General features: G+C 36.9%; 1 protein-coding gene across 2 annotated transcripts in view; it reads left to right on the plus strand.

Annotated features, from left to right (window-relative positions):
• Positions 1–19,837, plus strand: part of LOC135226390 (acetyl-coenzyme A synthetase 2-like, mitochondrial) — a 41,602-nt gene extending 21,765 nt beyond the window's left edge. Inside the window, exons 2-12 of one of the 2 annotated variants that reach the window (XM_064265870.1) lie at positions 5,464–5,589; positions 6,921–7,017; positions 7,977–8,176; positions 9,040–9,215; positions 10,006–10,158; positions 12,777–12,924; positions 13,782–14,012; positions 14,229–14,499; positions 14,919–15,015; positions 15,728–15,913; positions 17,218–19,837. In XM_064265870.1, the coding sequence (XP_064121940.1) occupies positions 5,464–5,589; positions 6,921–7,017; positions 7,977–8,176; positions 9,040–9,215; positions 10,006–10,158; positions 12,777–12,924; positions 13,782–14,012; positions 14,229–14,499; positions 14,919–15,015; positions 15,728–15,913; positions 17,218–17,385 (1,853 nt within the window). In that variant the 3' untranslated portion in view covers positions 17,386–19,837. Of the gene's footprint in view, positions 1–5,459; positions 5,590–6,920; positions 7,018–7,976; positions 8,177–9,039; positions 9,216–10,005; positions 10,159–12,776; positions 12,925–13,781; positions 14,013–14,228; positions 14,500–14,918; positions 15,016–15,727; positions 15,914–17,217 lie in introns of both variants that reach the window. The other variant, XM_064265871.1, reaches the window with a different exon arrangement.
• Positions 19,838–22,235: the final 2,398 nt, after the last annotated feature.

Raw genomic sequence — 22,235 nt, forward strand, 5'->3', positions numbered from 1 at the left:
AGAAAAAGGGATTGACAAGATAAAAACAATAACAAGAAGTGAAGGGTCTATTTCCTGGTGGGTATTTGCATAATTATTCTATGGCGTCCTTTCTATTAGCTGCTATACGCATGTCTGCAACCCCCTTTCGTTCCTTTTACTGTACCTTCGTTCGTATTCTCTTTCTTCCATCTTACTTTCCACCCAGATCCTGATAATTGAGTCATAGTGCAACTGCTTTGAGGTTTTCCTCCTGTTACACCTTTCAAACCTTTAACTGTCAATTTGCATTTCAGCGCTGAATGACCTCATGGGTCCCAGTGCTTTGGCTAAATTCTATAATCAATTTTATAAGACTATAGCGTACTTTATCAGCATATTGCCAAACAGTTATTAAGCACTGATAATTATATATATATATATAATGAATTCAACCGGCCCTTGTTTCTACCCCGTATAGCACGTGACTAGTGTACACATTTCAAAGTCCGCTGTAACCTGGATTCGATGACCTTGAAGAAACTCTTTGAGTACTCAAATTATCTGTCAGTACTTTCTTCGTCTCGTCATTATCGCGAGAGAGTTTACGTATAAGATCCAGTAGTTTATCTGGTGCTTAAAAGAAGGCTTCATTTATCAGCGCTGTTCTACGAAAGCAAAAAATACATATCAGCATTTCAGAGAATTGTATTTCAGTTTAATACCAGATTAATAATTCGGTATACATTAAAAAAAAAAAAAAAAAAAAAAAAAAAAAAAAAAAAAAATATATATATATATATATATATATATATATATATATATATATATATATATATATATCAATAGAGGGATCCACAGTAATATCCTTGTTTATCTAGATATTTATATCTAGATAAACAAGGATATTACTGTGGATCCCTCTATTGATTTCTTAGAAGCACGATACAGTGTTTTTATATTGCATATATATATATATATATATATATATATATATATATATATATTATATATATATATATATTTATATATATAAATAACTTGATCACGAAAAATATAAAACGTGAAGCTATCTATAAATAAAGATGATGCCATTTTCCTCTGTGGCATCACCTTTATATATATATATATATATATATATATATATATATATATATATATATATCATATATATATATATATATATATATATATGTATAGTATATATATATATATATATATATATATATATATGTATATATATATATATCTAATAAAAGGAGCCCATAAAAACACCAAAATGTAGAGAGAAAAGTACTATATTTCAGAGACTGCTGTCTCTCTCTTCAGGTATATGAATGAGAAAGTTTACAGAAAAGGTGGTATTTATACCAAGAGATTTGTCCACAAGTAAGCCAATTTAGGTCACCCCCGCTGATAATCTTCCTTTAATCTTCTTAAGCGTTGGTTGAATGAACACTGCGTCGACGATATCTGATATCCAATTCCCTTTTGAGATGTTCATCACCTGCTTCTCTTTTATTAAGGCCGATTCCATCATTTGACTTTTGTACCGGCAGTTGCTGCTATAAATTACACGTGACATATTCCAGTTTATTCTATGGTTATGTTCATTTATATGGTTGAAAATAGCCGAGTTCTGTTGTCCATACCTAACTGACCGTTTGTGTTGTATTAATCTCTGGGGAAGTGATTTACCTGTAAATCCGATGTAAGATTGGTCACAGTCCTGGCATGGGATCTCATATACCACAGAGTCTTTGGGAGATGTCTTTTGTTGGACGTTAATCAGGGATTTGGCTAAGGTATTTGGGTAGGTAAATGCAAAAGGGTTGGATTTCCCAAGGGTGTGAGTTACTCTCTTAATCGTCTCCAGGTGGGGAATTTTTATTTTATTGTTGGGTGTGTCCCTGGTCTTGTCTTTAGGGGGTCGGTAGAAAATTACGTTTGCTTTTTGAATTGCTTTCTCAATTATATGGTCAGGATACTTTAAAGATGAAAGTTGCTTGTGAATTAGTTCAAATTCTTTTTCCAGGAAATCTGGGGAACAAATTCGTAAGGCTCTTAAGAATAGGTTGCTAGCTACACCTATCTTGATAGTATTGTCATGATAGCTAAAGTAGTGAATATATGAAAGTGAGAACGTTGGTTTTCTGTATATGGTAAATTTGTATTCTGTCGTGTCTCTGATTATTAAAACATCAAGAAAAGGAATTTTGTTGTCTGTTTCCCATTCAACTTTAAATTTGATGCTGGGCACTAATGCGTTTAATTTGGAGAGGAATTCATTAAAATTACCCCACTTATTATCCCAAAATGTTAGTATGTCATCCACGTATCTCATCCACAGCATGTTTTTGGGTTTTATTGCAATAAAACCCAAAAACATGCTGTGGATGAGATACATGGATGACATACTAACATTTTGGGATAATAAGTGGGGTAATTTTAATGAATTCCTCTCCAAATTAAACGCATTAGTGCCCAGCATCAAATTTAAAGTTGAATGGGAAACAGACAACAAAATTCCTTTTCTTGATGTTTTAATAATCAGAGACACGACAGAATACAAATTTACCATATACAGAAAACCAACGTTCTCACTTTCATATATTCACTACTTTAGCTATCATGACAATACTATCAAGATAGGTGTAGCTAGCAACCTATTCTTAAGAGCCTTACGAATTTGTTCCCCAGATTTCCTGGAAAAAGAATTTGAACTAATTCACAAGCAACTTTCATCTTTAAAGTATCCTGACCATATAATTGAGAAAGCAATTCAAAAAGCAAACGTAATTTTCTACCGACCCCCTAAAGACAAGACCAGAGACACACCCAACAATAAAATAAAAATTCCCCACCTGGAGACGATTAAGAGAGTAACTCACACCCTTGGGAAATCCAACCCTTTTGCATTTACCTACCCAAATACCTTAGCCAAATCCCTGATTAACGTCCAACAAAAGACATCTCCCAAAGACTCTGTGGTATATGAGATCCCATGCCAGGACTGTGACCAATCTTACATCGGATTTACAGGTAAATCACTTCCCCAGAGATTAATACAACACAAACGGTCAGTTAGGTATGGACAACAGAACTCGGCTATTTTCAACCATATAAATGAACATAACCATAGAATAAACTGGAATATGTCACGTGTAATTTATAGCAGCAACTGCCGGTACAAAAGTCAAATGATGGAATCGGCCTTAATAAAAGAGAAGCAGGTGATGAACATCTCAAAAGGGAATTGGATATCAGATATCGTCGACGCAGTGTTCATTCAACCAACACTTAAGAAGATTAAAGGAAGATATCAGCGGGGGTGACCCTAAATTGGCTTACTTGTGGACGAATCTCTTGGTATAAATACCACCTTTTCTGTAAACTTTTCTCATTCATATACCTGAAGAGAGAGACAGCAGTCTCTGAAATATAGTACTTTTCTCTCTACATTTTGGTGTTTGTATGGGCTCCTTTTATTAGATGGAATTCTGTTGTTACAGAAACTTTTTACCAGTCATATATATATATATATATATATATATATATATATATATATAATATCTATCTATCCTATCTATCAATCTATCTATATATATATATATATATATATATATATATATATAGTATACAGATATATATATATATATATATTTATACATATTTTTATTATTATCTATATATATATATATATATATATATATATATATTATCACTCAAAAGAATTTCCTCTCGATCACAACCGCGTCAGCAGACATTGATCAATCAATCAACTTGATTAAGAACAGTTCCCATAATCTAGTTTGTATGGCATATTCATATAACATATAAGTTCTTCAAAATGAGTGAATGAATAACAGGCAGGAGAAACTTATTTGAATCCCATCTTGACGAATCAGAGGAGGTAATAAGGCAGAGAAGGAAATGAATTGTCAGTTTTCTTAGTCTCTTCTTCTTTTCCAACCAATACCTTTGTGTACTTAGGTGACTCAGTTCTCTGTTCTGACATTCTCTGCAGGCAGTGGTGCGTCCAAATTACGTTAAACTTGTTGTAAGTACATGTCGGCAACTTACCGCATACATATCACAGACATGTTGTAAACAAGTAGAGAACGAACGTCAACTTGTCGCATATATTTTACAAACATGTTTTAAACAAGTGGAGAATGAACATCAACCTATTGCATACGTTTTACAAACATGTTGAAAACAAGTGGAGAATAAGTATCAACTTGTGGCATACACAAACATATTGAAAATAAGTGGAGACTAAACATTCACTTGTCGCATACATTTTACAAACTTGTTGAAAATAAGTGGAGAATAATCATCAACGTGAAGCATACGTTTTACAAACATGTTGTAAACAAGTGGAGAATGAACATCACCTTGTCACATACATGTTGAAAACAAATGAAGAATAATCGTTAATGTGTCGCATACAATTTACAAACATGTTGAAAGCAAGGGAAGAACAAATGTCAACTTGTTGCATACATTTTACAAACATGTTGAAAACAAGAGGAGAGCGTACATCAACTTATTGCTTACATATCACAAACATGTTGAAAACAAGTCAACGACCATAAGAGGAGAACAAACCTTAGGAAAACAATGGATGACCGTTTGAAAGCACTGTATACATCTGCCAACAAGTATAGCTAATTTGTATTCAACCTTCTTGTCATGTGTGCGTGATAAGTCGCCAACTTGTTTATTACATGTTTTGCTACTGTGTGGATGCACTGTAAGGATGTGTATGCAATTATTTGAACAATATTAGCCTTACCATTAAACATACTACAAGATGATGGCGTGAAAAAATGGCATAAGAAAATCATTACTGTTTTTTCTGGTCAGACATTTTTACCTGGATATATAGTGTGTGAGGTCTCTTCTTCCTTTATTTCCCTTGACCTCATCTTACCTCTTCGTAATGGACACCATAATCTTTGTAAGCTTGAATTTCAAGTCAGTGGCCCCTTTGGTGGTGGGCTTGTTTCAATAGGCTTTATCTTTTGAACTTCAGAATAATAATAATAATAATAATAATAATAATAATAATAATAATAACAATAACAATAACAATAACAATAACAATAACAATAATAAGTATCAAGACCTGAAAATAGAAATCAGAAGGATATGGGATATGCCAGTGGAAATCGTACCCATAATCATGGAACACTAGGCACGATCCCAAGATCCCTGAAAAGGAATCTAGAAAAACTAGAGGCTGAAGCAGCTCCAGGACTCATGCAGAAGAGTGTGATCCTAGAAACGGCCCACATAGTAAGAAAGGTGATGGACTCCTAAGGAGGCAGGATGCAACCCGGAACCCCACACTATGAATACCACCCAGTCGAATTGGAGGACTGTGATAGTCCCACCCCCCCAAAAAAAAAAAAAAAAAAATTATAATGATAATGATAATAATTACTCCTTTCTTTAATGATGTCATCCAATCCTTTTATTTTTTTCCTTCTTCTAAGCCAGAGGAGTTCTGGGGAAGGCTGGGAAGGACCAGACTGGAATGGATGAGGGACTTCACGGTCGTTGCAGACCACGACAGGGAGAAGGCCTCGTTCAGGTGGTTTCCAGACGGACAGTTAAACGTTTCAGGTAAGTGCGCTTTTCCGTTGACGTTTTAGATGAGACTGGATATATTATATATATTATCGGTGGGAGTGACCTAAATTAGCTTACCTGTGGATGGATCTCTTGGTATAAATACCACCTTTTCTGTAACTTTTCTCATTCATCTACCTGAAGAGGGTGACAGCAGTCTCTGAAATATAGTATTTTTCTCACTATATTTTGGCGTTTTTATGGGCTCCTTTTATTAGATGGAATTCTGTTGTGACAGAGCATTTTTACCACATTATATATATCTATATATATATATATATATATATATATATATATATGTATATATATATATATATATATATATGTGTATATATATATATATATATATATATTATATATATATATATATATAATATATATATCTTGCAATTCCACAATGGTCCCGTGGGTGAAGTATATAAGAGATCCTCACGTGAAAATGAAAGGAGGACGGTACCAAGACTTTCAACTTTTATTCCAAAGTCATCTTCAGGGTACTGAACAATTTTAAGAGAACAACTTATACAAGAAAGCAACATGAGGCCACAAATAATAAAACAAGTCAACAATCTACTTAAGTATGCAGATAAACATTGTTCAAAACAAAAGACATACTTTAACGGAAATATGTAGTTACTAAAATCACAGTACAAAACTATCTTTTTGTAAAATATCTAACAACTTGTTTTAACTTTTAAATCATCAAGATATTTTTACAAACAGATAGTTTTGTACTGTGATTTTAGTAACCACATATTTCTGTTAAGTATGTCTTTTGTTTTGAACAATGTTTATCTGCATACTTAAGTAGGTTGTTGGCTTGTTATTTTTGGGCCTCATGTTGCTTTCTTGTATAAGTTGTTCTCTTAAAATTGTTCAGTACCCTGAAGATGACTTTGGAATAAAAGTTGAAAGTCTTGGTACCTCCTTCTTTCATTTTCACGTGAGGGAATCCTCTTATATATATATAATATATATATATATATTATAATGATATATAATATATATATATATATACATACATATACATACATACATACATACTACATAATACTAACTGGGATAATTGACCAGGTTCAGTTTCAAATAATGAATTTTTTCCCCAAGCTAAATCTTTTCTGTGATTTCCTTGAAATAATATTGTAAATCTTGGAATAACTTCTTGTGAAGACACCTAATATTTTTTGTGTTATACTTAATATCTAGGTATTTCTAATTTTTTCTCTAATTTTCTACCTATTATTATTATTATTATTATTATTATTATTATTATTATTATTATTATTATTATTATTATTATTTGTTTGTATCTGCTAACCTTTCAGTTAACTGTGTGGACCGCCATGCTCGGAAGGATCCGGACAGAGTGGCGCTCATCTGGGAGAAAGACGAGGCAGGACACCATGAAATGATCACATACAAGTCAGTATTCGTATGCTTAACACCAAGTCTGTATTCGTATGCTAAACACTAAGTCTGTATTGGTATGCTTAACGCCAAGTCAGTATTTTTCTTCTTAACACAAAGTCTGTAATTGTATGCTTAACACTAAGTTTGTAATTGTATGCTCAACACCAAGTCTGTATTCGTATGCTGAACACTAAGTTTGTAATTGTATTCTTAACACCAAGTCAATATTCGTATGCTTAACACCAAGTCAGTATTTATATACTGAACTCCAAGTCAGTGTTGGTATGCTTAACACCGAATCAGTATTCGTATCCTTAACACTAAGTGTAGTTGTATGCTTAACACCAAGTCTGTATTTGTATCCTTAACACCTAGTCAGTATTTGTATTCTTAACACCAAGTCTGTAATCGTATACTTAACTCCAAGTTTGTATCCGTATGCATAGTACCGCTTAATACACAAACGTATCATTGGCCAGGGATCAACTTCTTGACAGTTGTCTTTCAAATAAAACATCGATTATATAGATCCTCTTTTAGCATATTTAAATTATGTTTCCCAGTAAGAGAATAAAGGATTAATGTTCAAAGCGTCAATTAGATTTGTAACTTTTATTTGATTGTCTGTGAACAACATTTTTCTCGCGTTTTTAGTAGTGTTATTTATCATGTAAACTCTTCTTTTTATTCGGCATATTCAAAACTCTTTTTCATTTGAATTAATATACTGTAAAATCCATTGGGGTTAATCAATATCTTGCAAACTCTCGTCACATTAATCAGAGTCCTGCAAGCTCTTCCATTTGTGTCGGGACACCAGATACTGATATCAATCAATCAAAAACAATCTTTCGTAGCTTTGACTCCTTATTAATCAGTTGATCCATGTTCATCAAAACACTTACTAACCCCACTGGTGAATGAGACGGTCACGTATAAACGTTTTTCACCCTTCATTTCTTCCCGAACAGACAACTCCAAGACCTGGTATGCAGGTTGGCCAACGTCCTGCTGGACTGCGGGGTCAAACGAGGTGACAGGGTGGCCTTATACCTCCCGGCGTCGCCCCTAGCAGCAGCCTCCATGCTGGCCTGCGCTAGGATAGGTGCCGTTCACTCCGTCGTCTTCGCCGGGTTTTCTGCGGAGGCTCTTGCCTCTAGGGTACAAGATGGTGAGAGGCTGTTCTCTTCCCTTATCTAATTTGTTTGTTGTTGTTACCACTCCCAGGGTTTGTTCACACTATGGTAAAGCACATATATCATCAACCCAACTCAGCAACGAGCATGTCAGAAACACACTTCGTTAATTCATCGCACAGACATCACAAACAAGTTGAATACGAGTTCACAACTTGTTAGTACTAGTACTACCCAGTACTCGATACGATTACCCAGCGTCTGCCAGACTCGTTTTCAGCTTAAGAGTCACTGACATGTTTGCCACAGACGAGTTGAAAACAAGTCAGTGACTCTTAAGCTGAGAATGAGTCTGGCAAATGCTGGGTAACCATATCAAGTACTGGGTAGTACTACTAACAAGGTGTGAACTTGCATTCAACTTTTTTGTGATGTCTGTGTGCGACGATGAGTTAACGAAGTGTGTTTCTGACATGCTCACTCAAGTGTGGATGCACCCTTAGCTAAATGGGAATTTTGAGAAATGTTTGTACAAACATTCATTTCCCCAAGTGAATAGAATCTTGAGAGTTCAAACCTCATTTCTATGACAGCCATAGTGTAACAGACATCTGTATACTTGTCCATCCATTTATCTGTTAAGACCCAATGATCTGGTTCAACGTTAACCTTAACATTTTCAACGTTATCTATGAAAAAGAGACTTAATTTTCTATCTTCATTAATATAATTTGGTTTGGATCCCACAATAAGCTGAAGGAACCGTTGCAATGTAACCAATTGGTTCCTAGCCACGTAAAAATATCTAATCCTTCGGGGCCAGCCCTAGGAGAGCTGTTAATCAGTTCAGTGGTCTGGTTAAACTAAGATATACTTATTTTTCTATCTCCATAAAAAGCTGGGGCGGAAACGATCATCACGATGGACCAGGCCGTGAGAGGAGGGAAGGTCATCGAGCTGAAGAAGGTCGTGGACGCTGCCGTGGCCAGATGCCCCTCCATCAGGCAGGTCCTGGTAGGGACCAGAACTGGAGCCAGCGTGAACATGGGGCCCAAAGATATCAAACTCGATAAGGTAGAGGAGAAGATTCTATCTGGAATTGGTGGTTGAGGGAGAGGCTTTTCAGGACCTAATATATGCTTTAATGGTTCCTGATAGTTTATTGTTTTTGTTTTTTTTTTTTTAAGCATTATGTGTATTAGGACTTGATACTGGATAGTGATATGACTACTTTGTACTCTGTAGTAAGTCCCTTTTTTTCGTGTTTTGTTTTCTTATAGGCTTATGTTATTTGCGTTTGAAGTTGTATTTTTCTTGATGTATTTTTCTCTTTGTAGGCCATGTACTTACAAGAACAGAAGAGATTACTGTCCACTTTGTTTATTTTGTATTATGTCTCTTTGTGGACAAATTTGTACTAATAACTATATTTTTTTGTCCATAAAATAACTAACTATGGAAACGTATTGGGTTGTGTAGATGGGAGGGAGAAATTGCACTTTCTGGGGAAATATAGAGGAGGTATAGCTGGCAAGAGGGAGAAGGGGATTGGCTGTCCTTTTAGGTAAAACATTATAGAGAGGCCATTGTACTGTAAATTAACCAAAGATTGACTTAATTATGGATTGAAATGTAATCAGATGAAAAAAAAATAGAATATCTATTCAAAAGACCAAGAAACCTGCCATGAACCATAGCAATCACCGAGTTGGGTATGAGGTTGCAAGACCGTGCCCATGACCTTTAAAAAATATTCATGGTGCCCGGATCTATACCCCTGTCACACACTCTAACACACAACAACACAGATACACATACCTCTTCTAGCCTGTCTTTCCACTTGCTAATTCTTCTCGTGTTCCAGATCCTGGAATCTGCCAGCACTGAATGTACCCCAGCCGTCCAGGACGCAGAAGACACACTGTTCCTCCTCTATACCTCTGGAAGCACTGGCTCTCCGAAGGGCGTCGCGCACACCAGCGCTGGATACTTACTGTATACTTCGGTTACTCATCAGGTTAGTGACATACACACACACCCAAGGTATATAGAATGGGTCAGGTAGAGTCATTTGTCGGGGGTTGCGGCTTATCCCCCCCCAAAGAGCCGCACCTCCTGGAGGAGAGGTCAGGGCGAGAGAGGTCACTCAGCTACCGTTTCATTCAAATGTAGATCGCAGGTCACTTCAGCTATCCCTGTAGTGATTTAGTTTTAGTTTTAAATTCTTCGAATACGTCCATAGTTTTGATTTTTTATATAATCTAAATTATTATCTAAATAATGCCAAACAGCTGCGCCGTGTTTGGTTGGTATTCAAATAGAAAAAAGGAGGTATCCTTTTTCCGATTCCCTCGTGATGAGGAAACAAGACGGAAATGGGTTCATCGTTGTAAGAGAAAGTACAACTTTAACCCTGCTACTCATCGCATATGCAGTAAACATTTTGAAGAAGTGCATATAAAAGAGAGATGCAGCATAAACGTAACACATAAATGTAACAGGTACGCAACGCAACGTATGAATGTGAGGAAAGCAATGCAGCTTCTTTCGGAAAAACATCTAAGGCTTTAGATTTCATGGAAGTCAGGGACTTTTGAAGAGTATGTTCTTGCTCACTCCTGGTTTGATGTGTTCAATTCAAGGGTACCTTATGACAGAAAAAACTCTAGGCATGCTTATGGGATAAAACGTACAATGGAGAAAATGCATTCAAACCAAGCAGTGGAGTATTATACGACTTGGCATGCCATATTGAAAATTGTTTATCTTTGCCTATTAAAGTGATATTGTTTGTTTTTTTATCAGATTTCGGATTTTCTTTTAGGATGAGATTTCTGAATGGCCAAATTGTATCGAGTAGACAAAGAAAAAAAAAAAGATGCGTAAATTAACGTCAAACTTTTTTAAAGAGATGAGTTGAAAACATTCGCCTTGTTCCTGAAAGTTATTTACGACTTTTTCATCTAAAAAGATGATGAATTTAAAAAGCGTATTTTGATATGTCAGTGTTTGTATATAAAATTATCCTGCAATACGATTCAGTAGATTAGAATCCTCAGTCATCATACAATACCCATTGTTTTCACTCATGCGGTGCACTGTAGGCATTACCTAAGAATCATTGCAACGTCCCTACGGCCCTTAGCTGCAACCCCTTTCGTTCCTTTGACTATACCTCCGTTCATATTCTCTTTCTTCCAGTCTTACTTTCCACCTTCTCTAACAGTTATTTCGTAGTGCAACTGCTTTGGGGTTTTCCTCCTGTTACAACTTTCCAACCATCATGTTATTTTCCATTTCGGCGCTGAGTAGCGACCTCTTAGGTCCCAGCGCTCGGCCTTTTTAAGTTGATTCGTTAACCAAGATATTCCCGAATTCCTCTCGTCGGTGTAACGATTCCTTTGACCGTCACTATTCCTGTTACCAATTCAGGTGACAAAATAATGACAGCGCCTCAGTGGCGTGATCGGTATGGTCTTGACCTGCCACCTCGGTGGCCGCGAGTTCGATTCTCGGGCATTCCATTGAGGCGTGAGAGATGTGTATTTCTGGTGATAGAAGTTCACTCTCGACGTGGTTCGGAAGTCAAGTCAAGCCGTCGGTCCCGTTGCTGAATAACCACTGGTTCCATGCAACGCAAAAACACCATACAAACAAACAAAACATTTCATTATTTTAATGTCGTACGGAAATTGGAGATTATGGTGACGTAAGCGGTGACACTATACCATCCGGTGAAACCAGGAAAATTAGCATAGATATTCTTCGCATCTCGTCACAAGTGTGTTTATACGATCGGCTCAAGGCTAAATCTCTAGTCGTGCGTTCCCAGAATAAATATACGTAAGTGCGTGTTGGAGAGGCTAGTGACTGAAGACTTAATAATAATAATAATAATAATAATAATAATAATAATAATAATAATAATAATAATAATAATAATAATAGCCAGCTAAAACATTACATTTAAATCAAAGACAACATAATGGAATTTATTTTGTTTCAATTTTTAATAAATTTTCTAATGTGTAAAATCATATCTCAATTGCTTGTGCCAAGTTGAAATTAAATCAATTTGAAATTTACGTTTTTCATCTTATTAAATAGGTAGTTCACTAAGTTGCATGAGGTATAGTGACCACTAAGTTGCATGAGGTATAGTGACTGACTATAAAACATATAGAAGGAATGGGAATTTCATCAGTTACCCCGAGGAAAATTAGTTTCCATTCTATTGCTTATAGATAATTATAGAAATATCAATACCTTCACTGTTATTCATTCGAATTAGCTTTAGTTATTGTGCCTTGCTGTCAACTTCATTATTATTATTATTATTATTATTATTATTATTATTATTATATTATTATTATTATTATTATTATTATTATTATTATTATTATTATTATACTGTTGTGCCTTGCTACTAATTTTATTGTTATTATTAATCATTATATTTTAGGACAGCAAATAACATCAGATATACTTGCAAAAAATAGAAAAAATGAACACTCAATGTAAGAACACCAATGACAGATATGAGAGATAACGTCATAGTGCAAATGAAAATAAATAAACAAAAAGAAAGCACAGACGATCAAACAAAACTCATTAGCGTCTCTTAAATGCTTGCAGCACGTGTTCGACTACAAAGATGGCGACATATTCGGCTGCGTCGCAGATGTCGGCTGGATCACCGGGCACTCCTACGTCGTCTACGGGCCCTTGGCTAATGGAGCCACCACCGTCCTTTTCGAGAGCACTCCTGTGTATCCTGATCCTGGTAAGCTGAGTCAGTGGTGAGTCAATGATGAGTTCAGAAGGCCCAGTACACTGGGATGTTGAGTTATTTGGCTATAGTTCCTATTTTAGTGATCACGGTGTACCCTGATTTTGGTGAGCTGAGCAGTGAGTGAGCTATTCTTTAAGTCAGTGCTCAGAAGCCCTTAGTACACTGGGATGCTGAGTTATTTGGACATTGTTACAATTTTAGTGATCACGATGCACCCTGATCCTCGTAACCTGGGTCAGCGAGTAAGTCAGCGAGTTATTCTTTGAGTCAGCGGTCAGAAGCTCCAGTTAGACTGTAATGCTGGGTCATTTGGGTCTAGTTCCTATTTTAGTGATGACGATGTACCCTGATCCTTGAAAGCAGTGTTGGTGAGTCAGTCTGTGAGTCAGTGCTTAGGAGCGCTTGTAGACCGGGATGCTGAGTCATTTGGGTATAGTTACTATTGAAGTGGTCATGGGGCTAGCAACTTCATCCCAAGGGTCAGCACTGCACTTTGAAACTTACAGGTGACTGTGGAAGATTGGTGTGAGTAGCAGAGGGTTACGATGTGTCCAAAAAAAAAAAGATAAAATGGACATTCTTGCATGTATTTCACATTGGTATCATCGTCTAATCTTCAACATTCATGTAGAGATGCTTAGATGAGTGATTTAATTGAGGTAATATTCTCGTTGATTCATAGCATAAGGTCTCAATAACCCTTAGATAGGCTTTTATATGAAGTATTTTTACACTGATTCATAACATAAGACCTCATTAGTTTTCACTACTCCAGTTAGCCATAAGCTATCCCCTGACGCTACCAAATATGTTGATCACTACCTACTTCCTCCTCCTCCTCCTTACAGGACGTTACTGGGAGACAGTGTCCCGCCTGGGCATCACTCATTTCTACTGTGCCCCAACTGCCCTGCGCCTCCTCTTGAGGTACGGGGACGATTGGGTTAAAAAATACGACCGCTCTTCGCTGAGGGTACTTGGCTCTGTCGGCGAACCCCTGAATCTGGAGGCTTGGCACTGGTTCCATGACGTGGTTGGAGAAGGTGCCTGTACCCTCGTTGACACTTGGTGGCAAACAGGTTAGTTGACACTCGGTGACAAACTGCTTACTTGACACTAGGTGGCAAACGGCTTAGCTGACATGGTGGCAAACAGGTCAGTTGAAACTTGGTAGCAACCAGGTAAATCCAACTCCATCTTGGCTCTGTTGGTGAAAAGGGTCTTCTGTTGTACATTTCTCTCAAATTCCCAGAATGATTTAAGTTATCTCAGTTGATATGCTCCTCCCTTCACAGAGACTGGTGGCATCATGCTCAGCCCACGGCCGTCCTACCCAGATGCCCCGGTGAAACCTGGCATGCCCATGAGACCTATGTATGGTATACGACCCGTGCTCTGTGATGCTGGTGGGCAGGAAGTCCAGGGTCTTGGTGTTGATGGGGCACTGTGCATAGGCTCCGTTTGGCCGGGCATCTCCCGGACAGTCTATGGGGACCACAAGAGATACCTCGAGACGTACTTCTCGCCCTTCCCTGGGTATTACTTCAGTGGGGATGGTGCCCACAGGTGAGCCTCAGTGTTTGTATGTCTGTTGGGTTATGTATTATAGGTGTTTGAAGCTTTTATACTTGATATATGACCGATTATTGATGGTTCGTTAGAGTAGACTAGTTCATGCCATTATGGGTCTCTCCCCTAAGACTAAGGCAAGATAATTAGAAAATTTTCAGATAAAAAAACATGAAAATGGAAAAATATCAATAAACCAAAAAGAAAATAAATAAATAAATGACAATAAAAAATTAAAATTTTTTAGAAAAGCAAAAAACTAAGCATATTAAAAATAAACACATTAAAATAATTTATGATTTTAATTAGTTTACTTTTAATCCATCTTCTAGATTAAAAGTGGGGTAAAAATAAAAATAAATTATAAATAAAAAAAATGAAAGTCTAAGAATTGATTAATGTGTCAAATATTGCAGGGACACCGATGGGCACTACCAAATCACAGGTCGAATGGATGACGTCATCAACGTCACAGGGCATCGGCTGGGTACCGCCGAAGTAGAGGATGCCATGGTACAGTATAACACGAGTGACTGATGGGTTGTAATTGAGGGTTATTAAAATGAATTCTTTGGTTATAAAGGCTACGCTATCAACTTTTAAGGTTTCATCCGTAATGGTGATTTGATTGTTATTTTTGCCTTAGATGATCTCTCTCTCTCTCTCTCTCTCTCTCTCTCTCTCTGTGTCAGTCAGTCAGTCAGTCAGTCTGTCTGTCTGTCTGTCTCTCTTTTCGTGCTTTGTTTACTTATTAAGTCTCTCTCTCTCTCTCTTTCTTTTTCGTTCTTATGATGCTCTGTTTATTTTCTTGTACAATTTCTCTCTCTTTCTCTCTCTCTCTTCTGGAGCGATGTTTCCTATTCTTATCAACTCTCTCTCTTTCTCTCTCTTTTTCTTTCTTGAGGTACTATGCTTATTTCATTATTTAATCTATCTCTCTCACCCTCTTTCTTTTTCGTTCTTGTGGTGCTATGCTTATTTTCTTATTTAATCTCTCTCTTTCTCTCTCTTTCTTCTGGTGCTATGTTTACTTTCTTGTAAAAATCTCTCTCTCTCTCTCTCTCTCTCTCTGCAACAACATCATGGGATTATTCCAAGCTTGAAAAATATTACAGACAAAAAATCGAACACTTCAAAACCGACCACACTTCAACGAACCTCCAAAGGTAAACAAAGAAGACCTTCCCTTAAATAACTCCTCTTATCTCCCCCCAACTCTCGGCAGACGGAGCACCCAGAGATCGCAGAGGCGGCGGTGGTGGGCTTCCCCCACGACGTGAAGGGCGAGGGCATCCTGGCCTTCATCATCCTGAAGGAGAATCCGGAGTCGACGGAGGAACAGATCCTGCAGGACCTCAAGAAGTTGGTCAGGACGAAGATCGCTGGATATGCCATTCCAGATTTCACGTTGGTCAGTTGGTTTTTTTTTTTTACTCTTGTGGAGAGAGAGAGAGAGAGAGAGAGAGAGAGAGAGAGAGAGAGAGAGATTTTAGAATAATGTATGGGTATATAAAAATTTGAATAAAAATAATAAAAATAGAAATAAAATGAAGAAACATAATAATAGAAATAGTAAAAAAATTAAAAGAGAGAGAGAGAGAGAGAGAGAGAGAGAGAGAGAAATTTTATAATAATGTATGGGTAAACATAGAACCACAGGAGAGAGAGAGAGAGAAGAGAGAGAGAGAGAGAGAGAGAGAGAGATTGTGTTTTGGGGAAGTAGTATTAATAGCAGGAATAGTATTGGGGATTTATTTGATTTTAAATGAAAAATGATTTGATGAATCTGAAGGAAAAGTATAAAAACACCTATAGAAATTCAATTCTGGTCTGCATGTAGATCGAAACACTAGTTCGTTTTTGTGCTTTTCCATTAAATTCATATTTTTCACCGAATGTGGTGCACTGTAGGCATTACTTAAGGTTCTCTGCAGCGTGTCTTCGGCCCTTAACTGCAACCCCTTTCTCTCTTTTTACTGTACCTCCGTTCATATTCTCTTCCTTCCATCTTATTTTCCACCCTCTCCCTCTCAATTTTTCTTTCAGCTTTGTGGCCTTATCTTAGGTCACAGCGCTTAGCCTTTGGATAAGATTTCATGCTCTATTCCAATACAAAATTAACAAATAAATGGCCCATCTACCCAGACATCCCTTATTTTCTCCTCCTCTTCCTAAGTTCCTTATTGGAAGAGTGGTTTGCGTGCTCGCCTACCGATTCGGTAGTCCTGAGTTAGATTCCTTGCTCTGGCAACGTGGAATTAGATGCATTTGTTTCTGGTGATCAGAAATTCATTTCTCGAAAAAAGTTGGTTCGGATCCCGCAGTAAGCTGTAGGTCCCGTTGCCAGGTAACCAAATGGTTCCTAGCCACGTAAAAAATATCTAATCCTTCGGGCCAGCCCTAGGAATGAGAGCTGTTAATCAGCTCAGTGGTCCGGTTAAACTAAGATAGACTTTTTTTTCCTCCTCCTCCTCCTCCTCCTCCTCCTTCTGTTACACCTTTCAAACCTTCTAACTGTCAATTTCCGTTTCAGTGCTGAATGAACCTCATAGGTCCAGTCTTTGGCTGTTGTTGTTATTTGAGATTAAGCTGGCCTTATGCCAGCGCATACTCTTGCTCCTAGAACACCGTAGTGGTCTTTGGTTTAAACTCTATATTCAGTTCAGTTCAACATATCTTATATTCTACTCCTCTTCCTCCTCCTCCCCTCGACAGGTGTGTACGGGGCTCCCGAAGACACGTTCCGGAAAGATCATGCGACGTATCCTGCGCAAGATCGCCGCCGGAAAACCGGACGAGCTCGGGGACATCTCGACCTTGGCTGACCCCTCCGTCGTCAAGATCATCATCGACACGTACAACGCGAAGGTCAAGCAGACGTAGGAAGCTCCTCCTCCTTAAGTGGTGGTTGGCCAATGACAAAACGAGCGAGCAGTTCTACATAGTTTTTTTAAAAATTGTGTCAGAGAGCTCTATATTTTCATATACTGACGATAAAGGAAGTTACGCAACGGTAGAATCGACTTAGGGAACTCCTTAGTCATAGAAGTTAGCCAATGACAAAACTGCCAGTCTTGTCTATTCATCGTTTGTATCAAAGTAATCTATTTTCATATGCTTATTGAGGGAAAGGGATTATTCTTAAAAGTAATATATTCCATCCACATAACCTTGCATCTCTATGGGGCAGGAAAGGTCTTCTTCACAAGTGCCTTTGTACAGAAGTGTACTTAAAGCTTGCAGGGATTATCAGGTAAATCTAGAATTAAATTCGACAATGCTATGCTATATACATGTGTATACATGTATGTATTTTGTGCTGACGCTGGTCAGAAAAGTCTCCTGAATCATATATATAGAACAAAGATGCAACTCCTCTCGTGTCTTTAGTATTTTTGAAAATGCTTCTCTCAACTGCAAGAGGATTTGAAACTTGAAGAATTCTGCTTTGTCTGTGATTTGCTTCATTCCAGATCATACTGTGTATGATAGATGCGCTTCAGAGGTTGTTATATTTCAAGACTGACTTGATTTATTTCCAGTAAATTTTTAAAATAATTTGGAAATGTTTCCAGTGTTTCTGTAGCAATTTTTATCTTTTTTTAGATTAGACAAGATCCAAGACTCTAAAACTGTAGTTGAGGTAAGGACGTGGATTCCAGATGTCTGGTCCCCAGAATGTTTATGTTATTCTAAGTTTTGCTTTACCTCGATCCTTTGTGGAATTCCGGATAATTTAGGTTAGTTTATGCTTTGTGTTGCTTGGCCCCTCTTGGAATTCTGGAACATTTCAATAATTATGAACTTTGTGTTGCTTAAAACCCTATAGACTTCAGGAATTTTGATTAAACCAGAAGTTTTTTTACTCTTCTAGACTATACTCTGTTTGTTTTCCATCTGTCCACCCGCTTGTGGTGTTTGCGTATGGTAACACTGCATCCCGGGCTTTAGATAGTTACGTTATGTGTAAGTTTTAGGTAAATAAAAGGATATCTGGGTGTACATTTGCAACTGAGAAGTGTTTTAATAATTTACTGTATGCGAATTACACCGTTAATATTCGAAATAGGATGTTATTTTTGTTGAATGTAAGCTGAATGTAACTATCTAAAGCCCAAGACGCAGTATTACCATACGCAAACACCACAGGCGGGTGGACAGATGGAAAAAACCGAGTATAGGCAGGTAACATCACCTGTCTTAAGACGTTCACTGGGGTGATGACCTTATTCAGCTTCAGGCTTGACCTTGTTTGATTTAAAACTTCCAGATTGTCTCAGTCTCTGGTCATATATATATATATATATATATATATATATATATATATATATATATATATATATATATATATATATATACAGAATGCAAATCTTAGCTTGAGAACAGGGTTTTATGGTGAAGCCTTGTGGTGTTCAGAAAATTTAACTAGCTACAGGTAAATGGTGCTTTACTATATTGAGCAAATTTGGTGCTCAGTGAAAAAATGCATTGTGCCTCAAAACAGTGATTTTCGGTTGACTAAAGATTTGAAAGGTATTAAGATGTATACTGGTTAGTGTTTGTGTCTTGATTTGAAAGGGTTATCAGATAACATTGTCATCTTGAAGTCAACTGTCATAGGGTCATTTCTCTCTCTATTGTTGACGAACTGAGCTGATTTTATGCTAAGCACAGCGTCCTATCTATTAAGCAGCTCGTGTAGTGTTTCACACCCTTCCACTTCCTCAAGCTTTAATGAAACCAAGTAGAAAAGATTAAGAGCGGTATAACAAGGGATAAAAGGCTGGATGCAAATTTACAAATAGAGCTGACGGTTTTCAACCAATTTAAATGGTAGAGGATTTAGATGAACCTTTTAGTGCTCGACAATGTAAATAGCCCTTTCAGTTCTTGAAAATTTAAATAACCTCTTCAGTGCAAGATAATTTAATAGCATCTTCTGTGCTCGAAAATGTAGGTAGCATCTTCAGTTCTCGAAATTTCAGTAGCATCTCCAGTTCTCTAAAACTCAAGTAGCATCTTCAACGCACGAAAATTGAAGTAGCAGCTCCAATTCTCGAAAATTTAAGACAATGAAAAAACGTGTGGTATTTTCTACAGGCTTACTAATACAATTCTGAAGGACTGAAAAATTACATGATCAAGATATTAAATAATGTGAGTGAAACTTTGAGTAAGAAAATCGAAAACATACTTTTATTGTAGTTTTCTGTCTTTTCTTTCAATTTTATATATCACTTGTTAGAAATGTACTTAAGTAAGGACAATAAACAGTATATTTTATGTTTTAAACGAAGCATTTGTTGTAAAACAAATAAAAAGTGGTTATATGAAAGTGTCTGTTTTTGTCTTTTTTTGTAATTCATGTAATTGTTTATGAAATTTCCTTTACCTTTACCAGTTAGTTATATATTATATATATATATATATATATATATATATATATATATATATATATATATATATTATAAAACGGAATCACGAAAGTTTGGAACATGATAAATCCATAAATAAGGTATAAGCCACGAAGGAAAGATAAACAATGGAGTTTCTACAAGATCTTTCGACTCAATGTCCTTTACTTAACAGACAAATAGTTTGTCTGTTAAGTAAAGGACGTTGAGTCGAAAGATCTTGCAGAAACTCGGTTGTTTATCTTTCCTTCGTGGCTTATACGTTTATCATAATATATATATATATATATATATATATATATATATATATATATATATATATATATATATATACAACATGGGGGGAAGAACCCCCAGTATTCATAAGGTAAGCGTGGACACGAAACGGAAGGCAGACCCCCACACCCTATTACACACAGGCTCTCTCTCTCTCTCTCTCCCGGCAATCACCCCATCTCTCTCTCTCTCCACCTCTTTCTCTCCATTCTAACAGGTAATGAAAATGAGAGAGTTGCATCATAACATAACGTTTATTTACAAGAATAACTAAATCAATTAACTAAGTAATCCAGTCTTACAGACTAACTCAAAACAACTCATTGTCAAGTCACCCAAAAGTCCACACCCCACTGGGAACTCTGTCCCCCGGTATTCCAGATCCGTCTGTTCACACACAAGTTTAAAGACAAAGTTAATAAAATGGAACATCTTACAAGATATCAAACAAGCCATCCCTTTGGCTAAAGTAAAGATAACACTTACCCATTCCCAACCGGAATATCACTCACTGATAAATAAAAACACTTTGGCATCTGCCATCATGGCTTCGCCTTCCTCCCCCGAATGTCTGTGCAAGTCTTCCCATAGACTTGGCTAGTGATACATTATGAATAGAAGAGGCGCACACGCACATACGAACACACAGTTCGCTAGCGCCTCGCGGTTCTAGCTGCATCTAGTTTCCCAAAGGCACTTTGAGAAGAGTTCATAAACTGTCGTACATTGACTTCCTGAATTAAGCACTTTTATCTCACGCCACCCCCTAGAAACTCATTGATCAGCTACTCTCAGGTCGTTACTCCTGCACTGTTCTCCACATTCCATAGGTTACAGAGAATGCACGAACAATATATTATTAATCAAAACCCTATGTCTTACAGATAGCTCGGCCACCTATAATTGCTAGCCCCCGCCTAGCAAAATTGCTTATATAATACAAAACACTGGCCGGCTTAAAATAAAATAAGTAAAACTGCACGTCTCTGGCATTATAAAATAAAGTCTTATCACGCTTTAATCTCCCAATAACACAAGACGCATTTTCTCTCATATTTTCTGCATTAGGATTCTTGAATATCCCTCTTCGCTTGTCTGCAAGTAGCTGAACAGACAGCAACAGGCTATAGCAGGCTGTAGCAACTGTAGGAAGACTGAATGCCTCCCTCATCGTAGAATACTCTCACGGCTTCTTGTAGATCCCCAAAAAACACGCTGTAGAATTCTCTCGAACACCCACGTGAAAATACTTGTAATCACCCTGGACAACATGGCAGCAACCTCTCTTCACGGCTGGTGGACGTCTTGCTGGTGTCAGGGAACGACTTTTTTCCTTTGGGTGTGTGTTAGTATGTCAGTCAAGTCTTTGGTCAATCTAAGAAAATTAACCCAAACATACTACCTCTATCAAACAATGATCTCAAAAAGTCAGAAATACTAACTGAACGTCTCCCAATTAACTCCCTCAATATGACTACTAAAATGATAAGTCATTATCGCAACTCTCTAAGAAAAAAAAACATCAAGTTCTCCAACTCAATTCTCCAAACTCACACATCAGCACACACACAACTCAGAAATCACAGCAACTCCACGGAATTCTGCACTCACACTTCGAACTCGAATGTGCTCACACACAAAAAAAAAAAAAAAAAAAAAAAAAAAAAATTCGTAACGAGCTCAAGAAAGAAAAGAATCACGTAACACCCAGACCCAAAAATGTTCTCTTAATGCTCTGATATTACAGCAACTCACAAAATCAGTAAAAATCTCTAACTTTTAACAGCAAAAACCCCTTTACTGCTTAATAATTAATCACAATGAGACTTAATGTCAAACTCCCTTTACGTAAGTAACAACCCTCGAAAAATTACATCTCCCGGTAAAATCAAATCTCCCGTCCAAAAAATAAATGCTACTTAAGCTCAATCCCCAAATCATATCTCTCATAGGAAAAGGAAGAAAAACAATAAAAAAAAGGATAATCACGAGTAGATTTCCCCAATCACAAAATACATAATACATGTATAATATGCATAACTC

The sequence above is a fragment of the Macrobrachium nipponense genome, chromosome 14 (genome assembly GCF_015104395.2).
Source record: "Macrobrachium nipponense isolate FS-2020 chromosome 14, ASM1510439v2, whole genome shotgun sequence".
Lineage (NCBI taxonomy): Eukaryota > Metazoa > Arthropoda > Malacostraca > Decapoda > Palaemonidae > Macrobrachium > Macrobrachium nipponense.